The 15,902-nt window shown below is 44.5% G+C and overlaps 1 protein-coding gene across 1 annotated transcript in view; it reads right to left on the reverse strand.

Annotated features, from left to right (window-relative positions):
• Positions 1-2,693: 2,693 nt before the first annotated feature.
• The window catches only part of LOC139553069 (protein phosphatase 1 regulatory subunit 37), a 69,719-nt gene continuing 56,510 nt past the window's right edge, over positions 2,694-15,902 (reverse strand). Inside the window, exon 11 of the mRNA XM_071365040.1 lies at positions 2,694-4,150. Within this exon, the coding sequence (XP_071221141.1) occupies positions 4,019-4,150 (132 nt within the window). The 3' untranslated portion in view covers positions 2,694-4,018. The remainder of the gene's footprint in view (positions 4,151-15,902) is intronic.

Consider the following 15,902-nt stretch of genomic DNA (forward strand, 5'->3'; position numbering starts at 1 on the left):
ATTTGTATATATATATATGTATATGTTTAATCATAAATAGATAAATTCATCTTTACCATAAAGAAATTCAGCACATGGGTCAATATGCTGAGCTGCAGGTGGACAGAATCCACTGTGTGATGCTGGTCACTGTTCCTTAATGCCGCTTAAGCCATGGAGGGATGTCTCTTTCACACACACACACACACCATGAGCCAAGGCCTTAACTTGGTGGGGAAATTTTCCCCCAGAAAACCTTGCCTCATTGGCGTTCAGAAAGAAAATGTGTTTTGTTGCTTAGGAACAGTTTGCCTTCCGTCTCTGCGGGTGGTCTCCTTGTGAATATCATTATGTGCCCCTCGAGTCGGGAGGACGACACATTTTTCTTTTCTGCCAATATTTATTGTCTGCTCCACTCACTGTCGGGAGGTCTGGAAAATGCTTTCATTGATTAAAGGGGGTGCTAGGCAGGCGAAGTCTGTGAGAGACGTCACCTACCTTTAACATAATTTGTCAACATTATATTTCTAGAGGACAGCTTCAAGCTTACAGACAATATTGTTTTGTTTTGCTTTATGGGGACATCTGCAAAGACAATCTATTTGCTAAATAATACAAAAACACAACTATATTACTTAATTGTTCTTATTCTCAGCTTTGTATTTGTATCCGTCTCGAGTTATTTTGAGTGTTTTGTCCTTTAGATGAGTATAAATGAGCCACCCTCTAAATAAGTGGCACCTGAACATTTCCTACACACACCCTTCCCTGTGAAAACATGCTTGACTTTGAAATATCCTCAGTAGCTTACATTTATATCCCAAGTGTGAAAACTCTCACCTTACATGATCAACACACACACAGCAGAGGCACTGCTCTTCTGCTCCAAACATCCTCCTCTGACAAAGCCAAGAAGCTGCTCTCTCTCATTAGTGTGTGAGGACAGCATAGCAAGCCCAGAGTGAGAGCTTCCTCCTTCTTTCTCCCTCTGAAGTTAGATTCTGCCTATTGTAATGGCAAGGCAGATTCATTAATATGCCACTGATAAGTACCAAGGAAATTATTTGGAGGAGGAGGAGGAAAAAGAGAGGGAAAGTGGTGGGGCGACGGGACAATCACTCTCCCTCTTCCGGCTGGGCCATGCCAGCTTTCGGAAGTAGATGACAGGCGCTGACAGAGGGAGGGGGTGCGTTCAGGCGGGGCGGGGAAAGAGGGGGCACAGTGAGCGCCTAGAGGACGCCGCAAGGGGCGGAACGGCCCCCACCGCGCCCCGGCCTCACAACGGATCGACAGAGGGATTGTGTTGACAGGGGGAAAGAGGAGAGAAGGAGAAGCAGACACATTTACAGCAGGGACGGAAATTCATCAAACTAGGGGAACACCTCCAAGAGCCACGCTGCAACAGCAGGCTCTGTTGAGCTCTGTCTGTGTGTTTCTGTGTGTTGCTCTCATTCCTATTGGAAAGTCAGGGCTATTTCTCCGTGATGGATGGGAGAGTTGAGGTGGTCTTCGTTAGAGTATTGCTCATTAGTAATGTATGCTACTGTCCTGTCTAATTGCTTACCCATAATTGTCAGTGTAGGAGAAATGATCAAACTCCCTCTGACCTATTCTCCACATCGGTGATGCAGATTTCCCCTGCGCTGCACCTTTACTACTTTGATATGTCTAAAAGTGGATATTAAGTGGGTCATTAACATGTGTCCAGCACCTGTTACGGTAACAATGTTTAATCACAAACTAAAAGTTGCTTTCGTAAAAAATGTGTTCAGCACTTCTAAGCTCAACCACACAAGTAGTTAATTATTCATTTTTCCCCCCAGTTTTCATATGTGTGTGATTAAACAAAACAAATAGGTTGAATGAAGTGCTAATAGTGCTGACCTTGTGCTGTTTCTCACTGCTTTCCCCAAATGTGATAAAGGGTGTAGGTGTTTCACTCATGTGCAGCAGCCGTAGAGGACCCAGCCCTACTCCCACTGTCAGTGCATCTGCTTCTGTCTCTCCTCGTCTCGCTGCCATCAGGTTTCATACCTAGTTGATTCCAGGATTGTGGAGGCACCGCTGGGATGGGGCCTGGCTAGAGGCTTGGAGCTAGGGTAGGACCTGGCTATGGCTGACCTGGCTCAGGTAGGGGCTGGCTGGGGCTTGGAGGTTGGGAGGGAGCCATGGCCATGGTTGTGGTGGGTGCTGCCGATGGTGGAGATGGAAGCCTTTGTTAAAACATCAGGTGGAGTGTGGGGGTTTGGGCACAGTGGACTAAGGGGGGCAGGGGTGCTCCATGCTGCTCTGTCAATCTGCTTCTAACTCTACCACATCACCCTCTCTCTACACAAACACATAGTCACAGACACACCCCTGCCCGAGCTGAAAGGAAGGAGGGGGTGTGAGAGGCCACCAGGAGAAGGGACTGGCCGGCAGGGGTGTTTGGGTGGTTATCCAGGCAGTGTGAAACCCAATTCACACCCAAGGACAAAGAGGGAGAGATCATCCCCTGTTAAATACACCTGTCTACCCTCATCTGTCAATCAGCAGATCTTTAATAAACATGGATTTAGAGGAGAGGAGAGAAATAGGTTACGTCCCAAACGGCAACTTATTCCCTATGTAGTGCACTACTTTTGACCAGGGCCTCAAGGGGCCATTTGGGACGCAGACATAGACATGAGAGAAAACAGGGGGAAATGGGTTTTTGTATTGGTATTTATTTGATATTTAACAAAAAGTGCACAAAGTTGTATAACTGTTATAGCCACAAAAAGCACAAATCCATCAGAATCACTACAAACTTCAATCCCTGTATGATTCAAAGTGGAAATGGTGTCCAGTAAGTACCGTAAGTACTATGTATTAGCCTATACATTAACAGAGTGGTTATGCAGAGAAGCATTTTGCCCACGCTCTCATTTTCATGATGCTTATTTCAAAATCATGTAATGCCTTCCTTAGCTGCAATTCTGTCATTCCTTTTTTACTGCAGAGACAAAAAAAAATATCCGTGTGACAAATATCCACTTTTTGTAAGTGTGACAAATACACAGCAACAACGAGATGACATCATCATACGTATATAAAATCCTAGATAGAGAAATTAAGTCATATAATACAACATTAAAATCGTACTGTTCCCTGTTGATGTGAAGCATTTTGATCCCTTGTTCCCTCTTCTGGTAAAATAGTTTTACCAGAAGCTCCAAGCCAATGATTGAAATGTTCATACCTGTTTAGAACTACATCAAGTTCCTGAACATGAATCCTAAAAATACCAGGGTACAAACTGATTATGTGAAAACTCATAAAAGAAGCAAGACAGCGCAATAAAAACAAAAGGTAAACTGTTGTGGCTAAGACTGTGTGACATACCTGAGGCTGTCCATGTGTGAATGTAAGTTAGCAGAGTTCAGTTCAGTTGTGGCTGTCATGCAGATGATGCTGTGGAACATAAGTAACAACCAGAAACAAAAGTGCTCCCCTGAACATTAGTCATGACACACACACAGGGCTTTAGTCCGCATCACACTCCGGGGACATTAAACGAGGGAGACGGGGGGAGGAAGAGGAGAACGAGGCGGAGAACAGAGAGAACAGCTCTCTTCATTCCTAGGTGATTCACGTTTTGAGTGGGCTTGCAATATTGCTTCATGGAAAGTGTGTGAGCCTAGGCAGGAGCAATACCCTGGGCGGCTGGGGCTACATCCAAAATGTCACCCTATTCCCTACCTAGTGCACTACTTTTGACCAAAGTCCATTGGTCCGGGTCAAAAGTAGTGTACTACATAAGGAATAGGGGTGCTATTTGGGACAAACTCCAAAGTTTCATTAGGGAGCAGAGCTCCGGCTTTATTACCCAGATTTTGAGTTTTATGGTTATCATTATTTGCCATAGAATTATTATTCGAATAGATCTGCTAGTCAACTGTTTGGGATGGACATTAGGACAGGACGTCTGTGTGTGTGTGTGCGCGAGAGAGAGTGAGAGAGAGAAAGTGTGCGTCTGCGTGCACGTGTGCGTATCCGTTTCAGTCATGTTGTGGGGTTGTCAGCGGGTCTCAGAGGAGTCGGGCCACGGCAGCTCTGTTTCCGTGGCGATGCGGTGACGTGCAGCGTTCCCCGTGCAGAGCTCACTGATCTCTCTCAGTAGACTCTTCTGGGTCTCCATCAGAAAGTCCTCCTGGAAATGACAAACAGTCAAAGACACTGAGTACAGTAGAGTACAGTAGGGAGGACCACAGGATGCATATTTCATCTCCTACAGCACTGTCTTTCCATCTCGTCTTATTCTTATTTATTTATCTATTCCTTTGTGTTTCTTTGAGTTCTATATGATAGAGGGGAACTCATGAGTAAGTAGGGGAACAAACACACAGATGCTTCTTGCTGCCATGTTGTGTTTAGAGAGAGAGAGAGCGAGAGAGAAAGAGAGAGAAAGAAAGAGAGAGAGAGAGAGAGAGAGATCTGACGCGTAGCGAGCTGGCTGGAGGACAGCATTAGAGATGCTGTTTCCTCCTCATAAATTATCGGCGTGACGACCAGGCCCTCCAGCGCACCAGTGTGATTCTTTCAGCGTTGGGGACGGAACCCTGCGTCGACCCGCTGTCATCCCACAGTGACTACCCACCCACCCACACTCAACCGCAGCCCGAGCAAAACCCACACCAACCCAACCCATGTCCAGGCCCATGTGTTACTGTGAAGCAGAGGCAGCAGCATGGGTCTCCTTCTCCCTCCTCCTCCTCCTTCCCACTGCGCGGCCGGGCCGGTCTGCAGCAGAGCAGTTAATAAAGAGATTGATTATCAGGCTGTCAGGAAGTGACAGTTGGACAGGGCGTCTCGGCGTGAGTGACAGAGGGCACGCTCGCCGCACAGCAGCCAGGAGAGGAGGCACAGGCACCACACCGCCTTCCGCTCTACCCGCTCCAACCGCCCCGTGCCACCCACACCCCCGGCACCCAACCCGACACCCCGCTTCAAGCCGTGCCAACACTGCTGCCTGCCGGGGGAGAGGGAGGAGGGTGAGAGAGATGGGGGCATGCAGAGCACACTGCTCCAGCCTTCTGGAGTAGGAGAGAGAAAGACAGGGAGAGGAGGAGAGGAGAAGGAGATGAGGAGAGCAAATCAGCGGCTGGTGACTCTCACTGCCAGAGTCAGAGAGTCAGAGTTCACAGCCGCTGCCTTCTGGAGAGAGAGAAAGCACGAGAGAGAGCGCAAGAGAAGTGGGGGAGGGAGAGAGAGGGAGGGGGGAGGAGAAAGAGATGCCAGTGATGACATACTGTACTGCCGCCGAGGTCACATATGCAGTACGTATGCACACACACACACACACACACACACACACACACACACACACACACACACACACACACACACACACACACACACACACACACACACACACACACACACACACACACACACACACACACACACACACACACACACACACACACACACACACACACACACACACACACACACACACACAGGTTTTAGGTATTATCTTGAGTAACATTTACATTTACTTAAACACAGACATGCACAGCCAGCCACATAGCGTTCTAGTGAGGATACTAGTGAGGATATCCCTGGCTCGGTGATAGAAGGGGAGGTGTTGAGTGCCGAGTGCACAGCCCACACCCTAATTAATGATTTAACAGCACACAGGTACGCCCAGACAGCCAGGCAGGTGCTCTACTCGTTCACTTTGTGCTCCTCTCAGTGTCACTCCTCCCCTGCACTGAAGGCTGTCTGGGTGCTACACCTCTCCGCCTTCTGACTCTGTTTGAAGTTTGGGACCTGCCTGCCTGTCGGTCTGTCTGTCCAACAACAGCGCATCCCCCAATCCCCAACACCGTACCCCCTTTTTAATGAAATCCCAGCACTGATAACATCAGGTGACAACAGTGGATTCATCCTTTCCAGCTGAGTTGCAGCTTGCCGCATTACCCTGTTCAAACAGTGCATTGTTCAAAGACAATTCATATATATGTGTGTGTGTGTGTGTGTGTGTGTGTGTGTGTGTGTGTGTGTGTGTGTGTGTGTGTGTGTGTGTGTGTGTGTGTGTGTGTGTGTGTGTGTGTGTGTGTGTGTGTGTGTGTGTGTGTGTGTGTGTGTGTGTGTGTGTGTGTGTGTGTGTGTGAGAACCGACAGTAGTTAGTAAACGCAGAACGCTGTAGCCTATACTGTCTGTTTACTGTACAATGTGAGATGAACATGCTAGTACTACACACAATGTGCTACCAGAAAAAAAAATGTCCATCCGGAGAGAGGCCTTTCTCCACTCCTCTCTAGTATGCTACTGCGTTCAGTAGCATGGCAGGCCGACAGCTCCTTGCTCCTCTCCCCTCTCCTCCTCTCTCTCTCTCATCACAGCGCTGCATAGCCAGAGCAGATCAGAAGCCTTCATTGTATATTTTACTCTGGGGTTGTTTTGTTCTTCTTCAAGACAGAGAGCAGCTTTTTTCTCACTCACACACACACACACACACACACACACACACACACACACACACACACACACACACACACACACACACACACACACACACACACACACACACACACACACACACACACACACACACACACACACACACACACACACACACACACACACACACACACACACACACACACACACACACACACTTCTTGTTCTGAACACTGGAAGCATCTACCTAAGAGGGGAGACTACCTACTTAGTAATAGTCATTTTTATTTGTTTTACAATACCATTGTACGATTTTATTTGGACCATGGGAAAAGACCATCTGTATAGATTATGAATGTGGGTTCAATTGGAATACAGCCTTATACTGTGTAGCCTAGCTACCTTCTGACATACAAGGTTGACACACCGCAATAATGGCCATATGCTGTATAACGAGCATGAAACGTTTTATACAAAGGAGCAGCATGACCACCACACTGGAGCTACACCACATGCTCGCTCTCCGCCACGGGAAAACACAGAAACCGTCACAACCATCAGACAATATGTATGACCATCACACTGACATGTTCATAAGATCATGGCGCTGTGTGTATCAAGAGTGTAATGATTTAGGATCACTGTGGCCCTGAGAAATATATATTTTCTTTGTTAGAGTACATAACATTCTTGCATTAGTATGTCATATAAAAACAGACATAACGGCGTAATTGTTTAAGTAGATTCACAGGGCATCAATCTGGAATTCTGAATACAATCACAATGCCATTTTCAATACGTACTGTATGTGTGGCACATATCAGTCTCACATATCACACGTTGGTACATAAAACCACTATACGTGTTTTAGAATATTCACAATGTATAATGAATGTGATAGCAACACTAGGCCTATCCTGAATGCAATTGCAATGCAATCTTCAATGTGTCACCAGCTTTTATGCTAGGTTGTCAGTCTTCCACCACTATGTCACGTGGGTGCAGGATTGTAAATACAGTGCATTCTTTAATATCCAACACTTAAATGGTGCCTCAGAGTATCAGGACTATCTATCACCCTTGCAGTTCACATGCGTAACACCTTATTTCGATAGTCCATCTGTAGGTGCTCTACAGACTATTAAAGGGAAAAGGGATTCAAACCAGCGACCTTTCGGTTACTGGCCCAACACTCTTAGGCTTCTTGCTATGCTACCTGCCGCCCCTTATCAGTTACATACCAGTAACTTATCAGTAACATGCCAACTGTATGTCTGTTGACTTTCAACATGAAAGTGTGTCTAGTCCATCTAGAGATGTTCAACAAACTATCTGTAGACTCAGTAGCATCTCAACTGTATATGTCATCATTATCAACGCCCTCCATTTGGCAAATCTGACCAAAACTCTATCCTCCTGATTCCTGTTTACAAGCAAAAAGTCAAACAGGAAGTACCAGTGACTCGCTCAATACGGAAGTGGTCCGATGAAGCGGATGCTAAGCTACAGGACTGTTTCGCTAGCAAAGACTGGAATATGCTTCGGGATTCATCCGATGGCATTGAGGAATTTACCACATCAGTAACCGGCTTCATTAATGAGTGCATTGACGACGTCATCCCCACAGTGACCGTACGTACATATCCCAAACAGAAACCATGGATTACAGGCAACATCCGCACTGAGCTAAGGCTAGAGCTGCCGGGTTCAAGGAGTGGGACACTAATCCGGACGATTATAAAAAATCTCGCTATGCCTCAGGCAAAGTGTCAATACAGGACCAAGATCAAATTCTACTACACCGGCTCTGACACTCATCGGATGTGGCAGGACTTGCAAATTATCACGGATTACAAAAGAAAAGCCAGCTGCGAGCTGTCCAGTGAGTTCACTGGCAAGTTCACTGAAATATTTGCAGACATTTTCAACCTCTCCCTGACCCAGTCTGTCATACCTAGGATGTTTCAAGCAGACCACCATAGTCCAGACCACCAATGCCAAGGTAACCTGTCTAAATGACTATCGCCATGTAGCACTTATATCTGTAGCCATGAAATGCTTTGAAAGGCTGATCATGGCTCATCACAGACACCCTGGACCCACGGCAATTTGCATACCGCCCCAATAGATCCAATTGCACTCCACACTGCTCTTTCCCACCTGGAAAAATGAACACCTACCTGAGAATGCTGTTCATTGACTACAGCTCAGTGACTACAGCTCAACACTGTAGTTGATGGAAATTATGTAAAAATGTACCACTAGCCACTTTAAACAATGCCACTTAATATAATGTTTACATACCCTACATTACCCATCTCATATGTATATACTGTACTCTATATCATCTACTGCATCTTGCCATCTTTATGTAATACATGTACCACTAGCCACTTTAAACTATGCCACTTTATGTTTACATACCCTACAGTACTCATCTCATATGTATATACCGTACTCTATACCATCTACTGCATCTTGCCATGCCGTTCTGTACCACCACTCATTCATATATCTTTATGTACATATTCTTCATCCCTTTACACTTGTGTGTGTGTATAAGGTAGTAGTTGTGGAATTGTTAGGTTAGATTACTTGTTGGTTATTACTGCATTGTCGGAACTAGAAGCACAAGCATTTCGCTACACTCGCATTAACATCTGCTAACCATGTGTATGTGACTAATAAAATTTGATTTGATTTGATTTGATTTGAACACCATAGTGCCCTCCCTCAAAGCTCATCACTAAACTAAGGACCCAGGGATTAAATACCTCCCTCTGCAACTGGATCCTGGACTTCCTGACGGGCCACCCCCATGTGGTGGGGGTAGGAAAAAACACATCTGCCACGCTGACCTTTAACACGGGGGCCCATCAGGGGTGCATGCTGAGTGCCCTCCTGTACTCCCTGTTCACCCACGACTGCGTGGCCAAGCACGACTCTAACATCGTCATTAAGTTTGCCGACAACGTGACGGTGGTAGGCCTGATCACCGACGACAATGAGACAGACTACATGGAGAAGGTCAGAGACCTGGCATTGTGGTGCCAGGACAACAACCTCTCCCTCAACGTCAGGATGACAAAGGAGCTGATCATGGACTACAGGAAATGAAGAGCAGAGTCGAGAGCGTTCCTCTGTGTCCCCATCACTAAGGACCTATCATGGTCCAAACACACCAACACAGTCATGAAGAGGGCACGACAACGCCTATTCCCCCTCAGGAGACTGAAAGGATTTGGCATGGGCCCTCCGATCCTTAAAAAGTTCTACTGCTGCACCATTGAGAGCATCTTGACTGGCTGCATCACCGCTTGGTATGGCAACTTCTTGGCATCCGTCTGCAAGATGCTACAGAGGGTAGTGTGTACGGTCCAGTACATCACTGGGACTGAGCTCCCTGCCATCTAGGACCTCTACACCAGGTGGTGTCAGAGGAAGGCTCTAAAAATTGTCAATGACTCTAGTCACCCAAGTCATAGACTGTTCTCTCTGCTAACGCACGGCAAGCGGTACCGAAGTGCCAAGTCTGGGAACAAAAGGCTCCTGAACAGCTTCTACCCCCAAGCCATAAAACTGCTGAAGAGTTAATCAAATGGTTACTCGGACTATTTGCATTGACCCCCCCTTTTTGTCGCACCCCACATTCTTGCACTTGCTTTATGTACACTCACTGGACTCTACCCACACACTCACAGATACTACACTGACACTCCAACACACATACTCACACAAAACACACATGCATATTGACGTCACACACACATAGACACAATTTCATACTCTTCACATATAATGCAGCTACTCTGTTTATTATCTATCCTGATTGCCTTGTCACTTTTACCCCTACCTACATGTATATACCTCAATTACCTCATACCCCTGCACATTGAATCGGTACCGGTACAAAATACAAATACTCCTTGTATTGAGCCTTGTAATTTGTTATTTTATTGTGTTTCTATTTCCTTTTTTTTTGTATTATTATTTTGAAAAAATCACGCTTTCTAACTCTCCATTGTTGGGAAAGAGCTCGTAAATTTGCATTTCACTGTCAAATCTACACCTGTTGTATTCAGCGCATGTGACAAATTAAATTTGATTTGACTTGATTTTCGGAATACTTCACAGTTCTTAATTCACGCAATAGTGAAGGTATTCTGAAAACAACCATGCATTCCATACTATAGACTTCCATACTGGCACTGTGATACAGGCATATCCACACAGCAGCAGTGTGTGTCTACACACAACAATGCCATCCATCCCCCCCTCACCCGCTTGAATGGGCTTATCCTGTCTCTCTCATCCCAGTAAACACTCTTTTTGCACTCGATTGGTCGTCGTAGAGATCAATAGCCTCAGACAGAGTGAGTAGAACACCAGGGTAGGGATGGGGATGTCTCGTTGGGTTTATTTTTTCCTCTCTCCTTAAACCGACACAGAGCACGAGAGACCATTTCACACCCCAACAAAAAAAGGAGAGATGAAAAAAGGAAAGGAGGAGGATAGGAGGAGCAGACAGCATTTCACATCCACCCAAAAAAGAAAGAGACAAGAGGAGACGAGGAGGAGGAGGAAAAAGAGAGAGAGCTACACAGCGAGCTTGAGAAGGAAGGCAACACAGATGGACAAGTGCTTTTTACGGCTGAAGCTTCTGCTGGCGCGGTGCCACGGGCACAGACTCCCTTTGTTTGCCAGGCTACTAAACTAATAGACATAAAGGCAGGTTCCTGCTGGCCTGGAATTATAAAGTCATTAAGGAATCCAAATACACACACACACATATATATATACAGACACAGACATGCACAAGCGTGCACACACACACACACACACACACACACACACACACACACACACACACACACACACACACACACACACACACACACACACACACACACACACACACACACACACACACACACACACACACACACACACACACACACACACACACACACACACACACACACACACACACACACACACACACACGGCATACAGGGGCCAAGAGAGGGGACGAGCTGACTAGGCCATACCCCTGGTGCAGTTTAGGCTAAGGTAACGTGTGTGTGTGTGTAAGGTTGGAGGCCTTGAGTGACTTCACTGTGAGCGTCAAACACACAAACAGACACACACTCATAACTGAAGAGGAGCTGACACACAAACTGCTCCTCTGCATCACAATACAAAACAAACTTTTTTCAAAAATACACCACCTCCACCTCCTCACACTCCACAAATATGTATTTTATTTGCCAAAAACTGTTACTTTTGTTCCTCTGTAATCACAGTACTACATTGTCAAACAACGACTGTGTGTCATTCTTCACTATGGGTATTGTTCCCCTCCTTACATGTCTGCCTCGCCACAAAAGGATCCTCCGCGGGCTTTTGTCCCTGGTGTAATCTCAATATTATTTAAGATGGCCAGCGCACAATGGCAGCGAGAACAGGAGCCGCTTAAGCCCCTCTCCCTGAACAGTGGTCTTGGCAACTAAACTAACTCATTTGTTAGCTGTGCATTCCCTCAGACAGACCCGTAAACGGAGGCACCATCCAATTATTACAGGGGATGAACAAGAGCTGCTGCTGCTGCTGTAGGCTGGCCACACCACAATCTATAACCCCACATGGAAAACCTTACACATGGACTGATTCAATCCCCAACTTAGTCGGCTGCAGAAAGAGACCCTGCATTCCCAGACATTCTGGAATGTACTGTAAATATATTCTGGAATTTGTCTTTAGAATATGGAAGTGGAATGGGATAGAATAGTTGATTATCATCATGTTGATATATCGTAAATGTGAAGTTTTGGTGTCATCTGACAATGAGACCCAGACGTGCCCAGAGAGAGTTACTCTCTGGGCATGGATCTTAATTTGATCACTCTTTTGTTGCAGAGAATTTCCCTACACTACAGGAAATGCAAACTTGTAGTGTATGAGTTTAAAAAGGCTACTAAAGTTTGTAATTTCCACTTTGTAATTTCAGACTTGATTTTCCCTAATGAAAAATGTATCAACCCCTACAAAACCGTCCATTAATTATAATCCACACAATAATTAACATTCCCTGTTGCTGCAGGATTCTTTTCCTGCTGAAGCTAGCTGGCTGAAATTAGGATCCTACATCTGTATGTACTAGTAAACAGGCACAGGTCATGAGGTAGAAAATACCCCAATTCTCATGGACTCTAAATACGACTAACAACCTGTGCCTGTCTTTAGATCAAGAGTTGTACTATTAAAAGCAGAGTATTTATAAGACTGGAAACCTCAGGAGCCTTACATACTCCATTCCATCTCTAGAAACTCAGAATGTATTCTCACTATAATAAACATGTGTGGATCTAGCGCTTGTTCTTCTCTTTCTTTATACAAAGACGAACGCGTGTGTTTTCAAACAAGGATGCGGAGAGGCGAAATTTCAAAGGCGAAACTTGAGAGCGAAGGCTGCGCATTTACAATATTAATACATTACATTACATTACATACTACAGTATGCATATTTTTGCATTTGTGTATGCATGTGTGTGTGTGGCATGTGTTTGTGGGTGTGTGGGTGAGAATGAGACTATGAAGAGAATCACTGATGAAAAAAGGCTACTTTGGAAATTCTATGATAATTGGCTTCTTAAAAGGAGCTCATTTTTAACTATGTCACTGCGACTGCTGCATGACAATTAATCTGTTTGCCACTGCTTCCTTGGCATCTGTGCCAATTACTTTATATGCTAATATATGTAAATGACTAAACATTTCAGATGCCAGTTACAAGTATATGCAAGTAGTGTATTGTATTTTATTTAAAGTAATATTCTTAAAGCAGATCAACAAAGCAAGTGCTTTACATTTCGAGGCGTATATATTGTTTTTTTTCTGTGGCATTTTTCCTAGGATCTGGCGGTATTGGGTACACTGAAATAATGCAATATAAACACTTCTGTTTAACATTTACTCTCCAACTAAAACAAATATTCACAATAATGATAATTTACACCATAACTATTTTCTGCACAGTAAAATAAACTGTTAAAATGAAAAGTTTCAGTATATAAAATTCAAACGTTTAATAGCAGAACATTTCAGAGGCAATGAAAATATTTTTCACAATGCATGATTAAGTTAAGACAGTAGTTTCTCTACCAAGCCGATTATTTATTTAAAGAAATAAACTTCTCCATCTAGCCATGTTTACTCATCAAACCGGATGTATTCTACCTTCTTCTGCCCTATCTCAGCGTTAGGCGTATTAGAAGACAAAGCTGTGGAATTGCTCTTTTATTCTCTCTAAAGGCGACTAATGTTGTCGATATGTAAATGTTAATGAATGCACTTTAAGCATCTTACAATGCCCTTTTTCTCTTCACATAAATTGCTATAATTATCAGTGCATTTCGTTTTTCCTCTCCTGGTCTCTCTGGGGCAGTTACATCAATAGAGTGTTGTTCTACTGTCCTACAGTATCTCTGTCTACTGTAGTACTGTATACCAGGTAGACTGGCTGCTGCCTCTGCCTCTTTCTATTCTCCCAACTCAACTGAAGATGTCACTATTGTATACAAAATGGATACTCAGGAGAAAATAGAGAGAGAGAGAGAGAGAGACACTACTTGGGGGGAAAAATGTTTGCATGTTCATCTTTACGAGGACAATACGAAGCTGGATGTTTGAAGCATATTTTACATTTAAAACAACTCTGCTCTGCCTGAACTTTGAATGTCTGGAAATCCACTACATTTACCAAATCAAGCTTGTACTTTCCTTGTTAAACATGTCCAGGTAATAATTTGCACACGAACATGATGTGCACACTTAACAATCTGTATTTCACAACTTATTAGGCCTTTCATTCAATAGAACACAGTGGACCAATTGTAAAAGATTCTATGCTCAAACACCTGAGTGAAATACCTGAATCTCTGAGGTAGCAGATCCGATTGTGGTTACAGTGTGTACTGTACAGTATTTACAATACATCTCCCCCCGTAGAAATAAGGAGGTAAAAACAGAGTGAATTCTACTGCCAGCCTATTCATTATAGCAATTAGGAAAAGGATTTGTTGGGTTGAATTCTCACACTTATGTTTAACTTCAGCATGCATTGTTGTAAATGGACCCGTAAGTAAGCATTTCACTGTTAGTCTCCACCTGTAGTCCACGAATCATGTGACAAATAACATTTGATTTGATTGTAGTGGTTTCCTTCCGGGCATTATATAATTATAACATCAGCAGATTAGGGGAAGTCATGATGCAATAATTATATTGTGAGGATTTTTCTATTTGGAAAGAAGCAGAGGGATGGATAAATAGAGAGAAATAGTCACGGCGATAAAAAAGAAGAGAATGAATGTGAATAGATTTAAAACACATATACATTTGCGTACACACGGACACCTCGACCAGAGTTTCCATAGTGTTATGAGAGCAACACCTCTCTCCTAATTTAGCGACCTTCGTCCTCCTTCCTGTCTTCCTCCGCCTCCCTCTCTCTGTCTGTCTTGGTGAGCTCCTGCACGTGTCCCTCTCTACATGTGTCACCATTGTGAGTTTTTATCTGTTCTTTAACAGCGGCGCTCACACTCCTACCTGTCATTAGGGAGGGGAGGACACAAGGTTTAAGAAGGTCTTGATGAACACATTATCACAGAGCGCGTGCGTGTCTGTTTGTGCGCGGGCGTGTGTGCGTACGTGTTTGTGTGTGTCAAGAGGGTCTAGATTCACACAAAATGATCACAGAGCCCACCGCTGTGACCTCGGGCCGTGCTCAAGCACCACCAGCTGTAGCTACAGCTCATTTAATTGATCTCTGCAAGTTGTATTTTTTATTTTACATTTACATATCAGTGCTGTTAAAGCAAGCTCTGGGTGGGCGTGGAAGGGCTTATTCTCGATACAAAAACTCTTTTTGTTTTGCTCGCTCTCCTCCTCCTCCTCCTCCTCCTCCTCCTGATTCCTTTGCCTTCCATCCACAACATGCCTTCACAGGTGTTTAATGAATTAGCCCAGAAATCATAGTACCTGTTATTGTGTTTTTACAGGTGAATATGCATCCAGGCTATTTAAAACGCTTCACGTCTGTCTGTGACATTTAAAAAAATGGACTCCCTGAGGGTAAACTTTGCCAATTGCCTTCCCATTAGTTTTGTCTCTGTGTTTTAGGAGAGGGGTTGGATTACAGACTCTTCTAAAAGCCATACTGCTTAGATAAAACAGAGCACCCTGCCTCGGCTGGTCTCTTGCACTGTGACATTTTCATTAAAGGCTTAAAAATGGAGAGAGAAAAAGAGGAATTAAGTGTTGTTGTTTAAATGCCTTTGTTCATTTTTCAGGTGGTATGACAGTAGCACTAGTGTAGGGCACACTATAGAGAGAGAGAGAGAGAGAGAGAGAGAGAGAGAGAGAGAGAGAGAGAGAGAGAGAGAGAGAGAGAGAGAGAGAGAGAGAGAGAGAGAGAGAGAGAGAGAGAGAGAGAGAG

This window comes from Salvelinus alpinus, chromosome 25 (genome assembly GCF_045679555.1).
Source record: "Salvelinus alpinus chromosome 25, SLU_Salpinus.1, whole genome shotgun sequence".
In the NCBI taxonomy this organism is placed as follows: domain Eukaryota; kingdom Metazoa; phylum Chordata; class Actinopteri; order Salmoniformes; family Salmonidae; genus Salvelinus; species Salvelinus alpinus.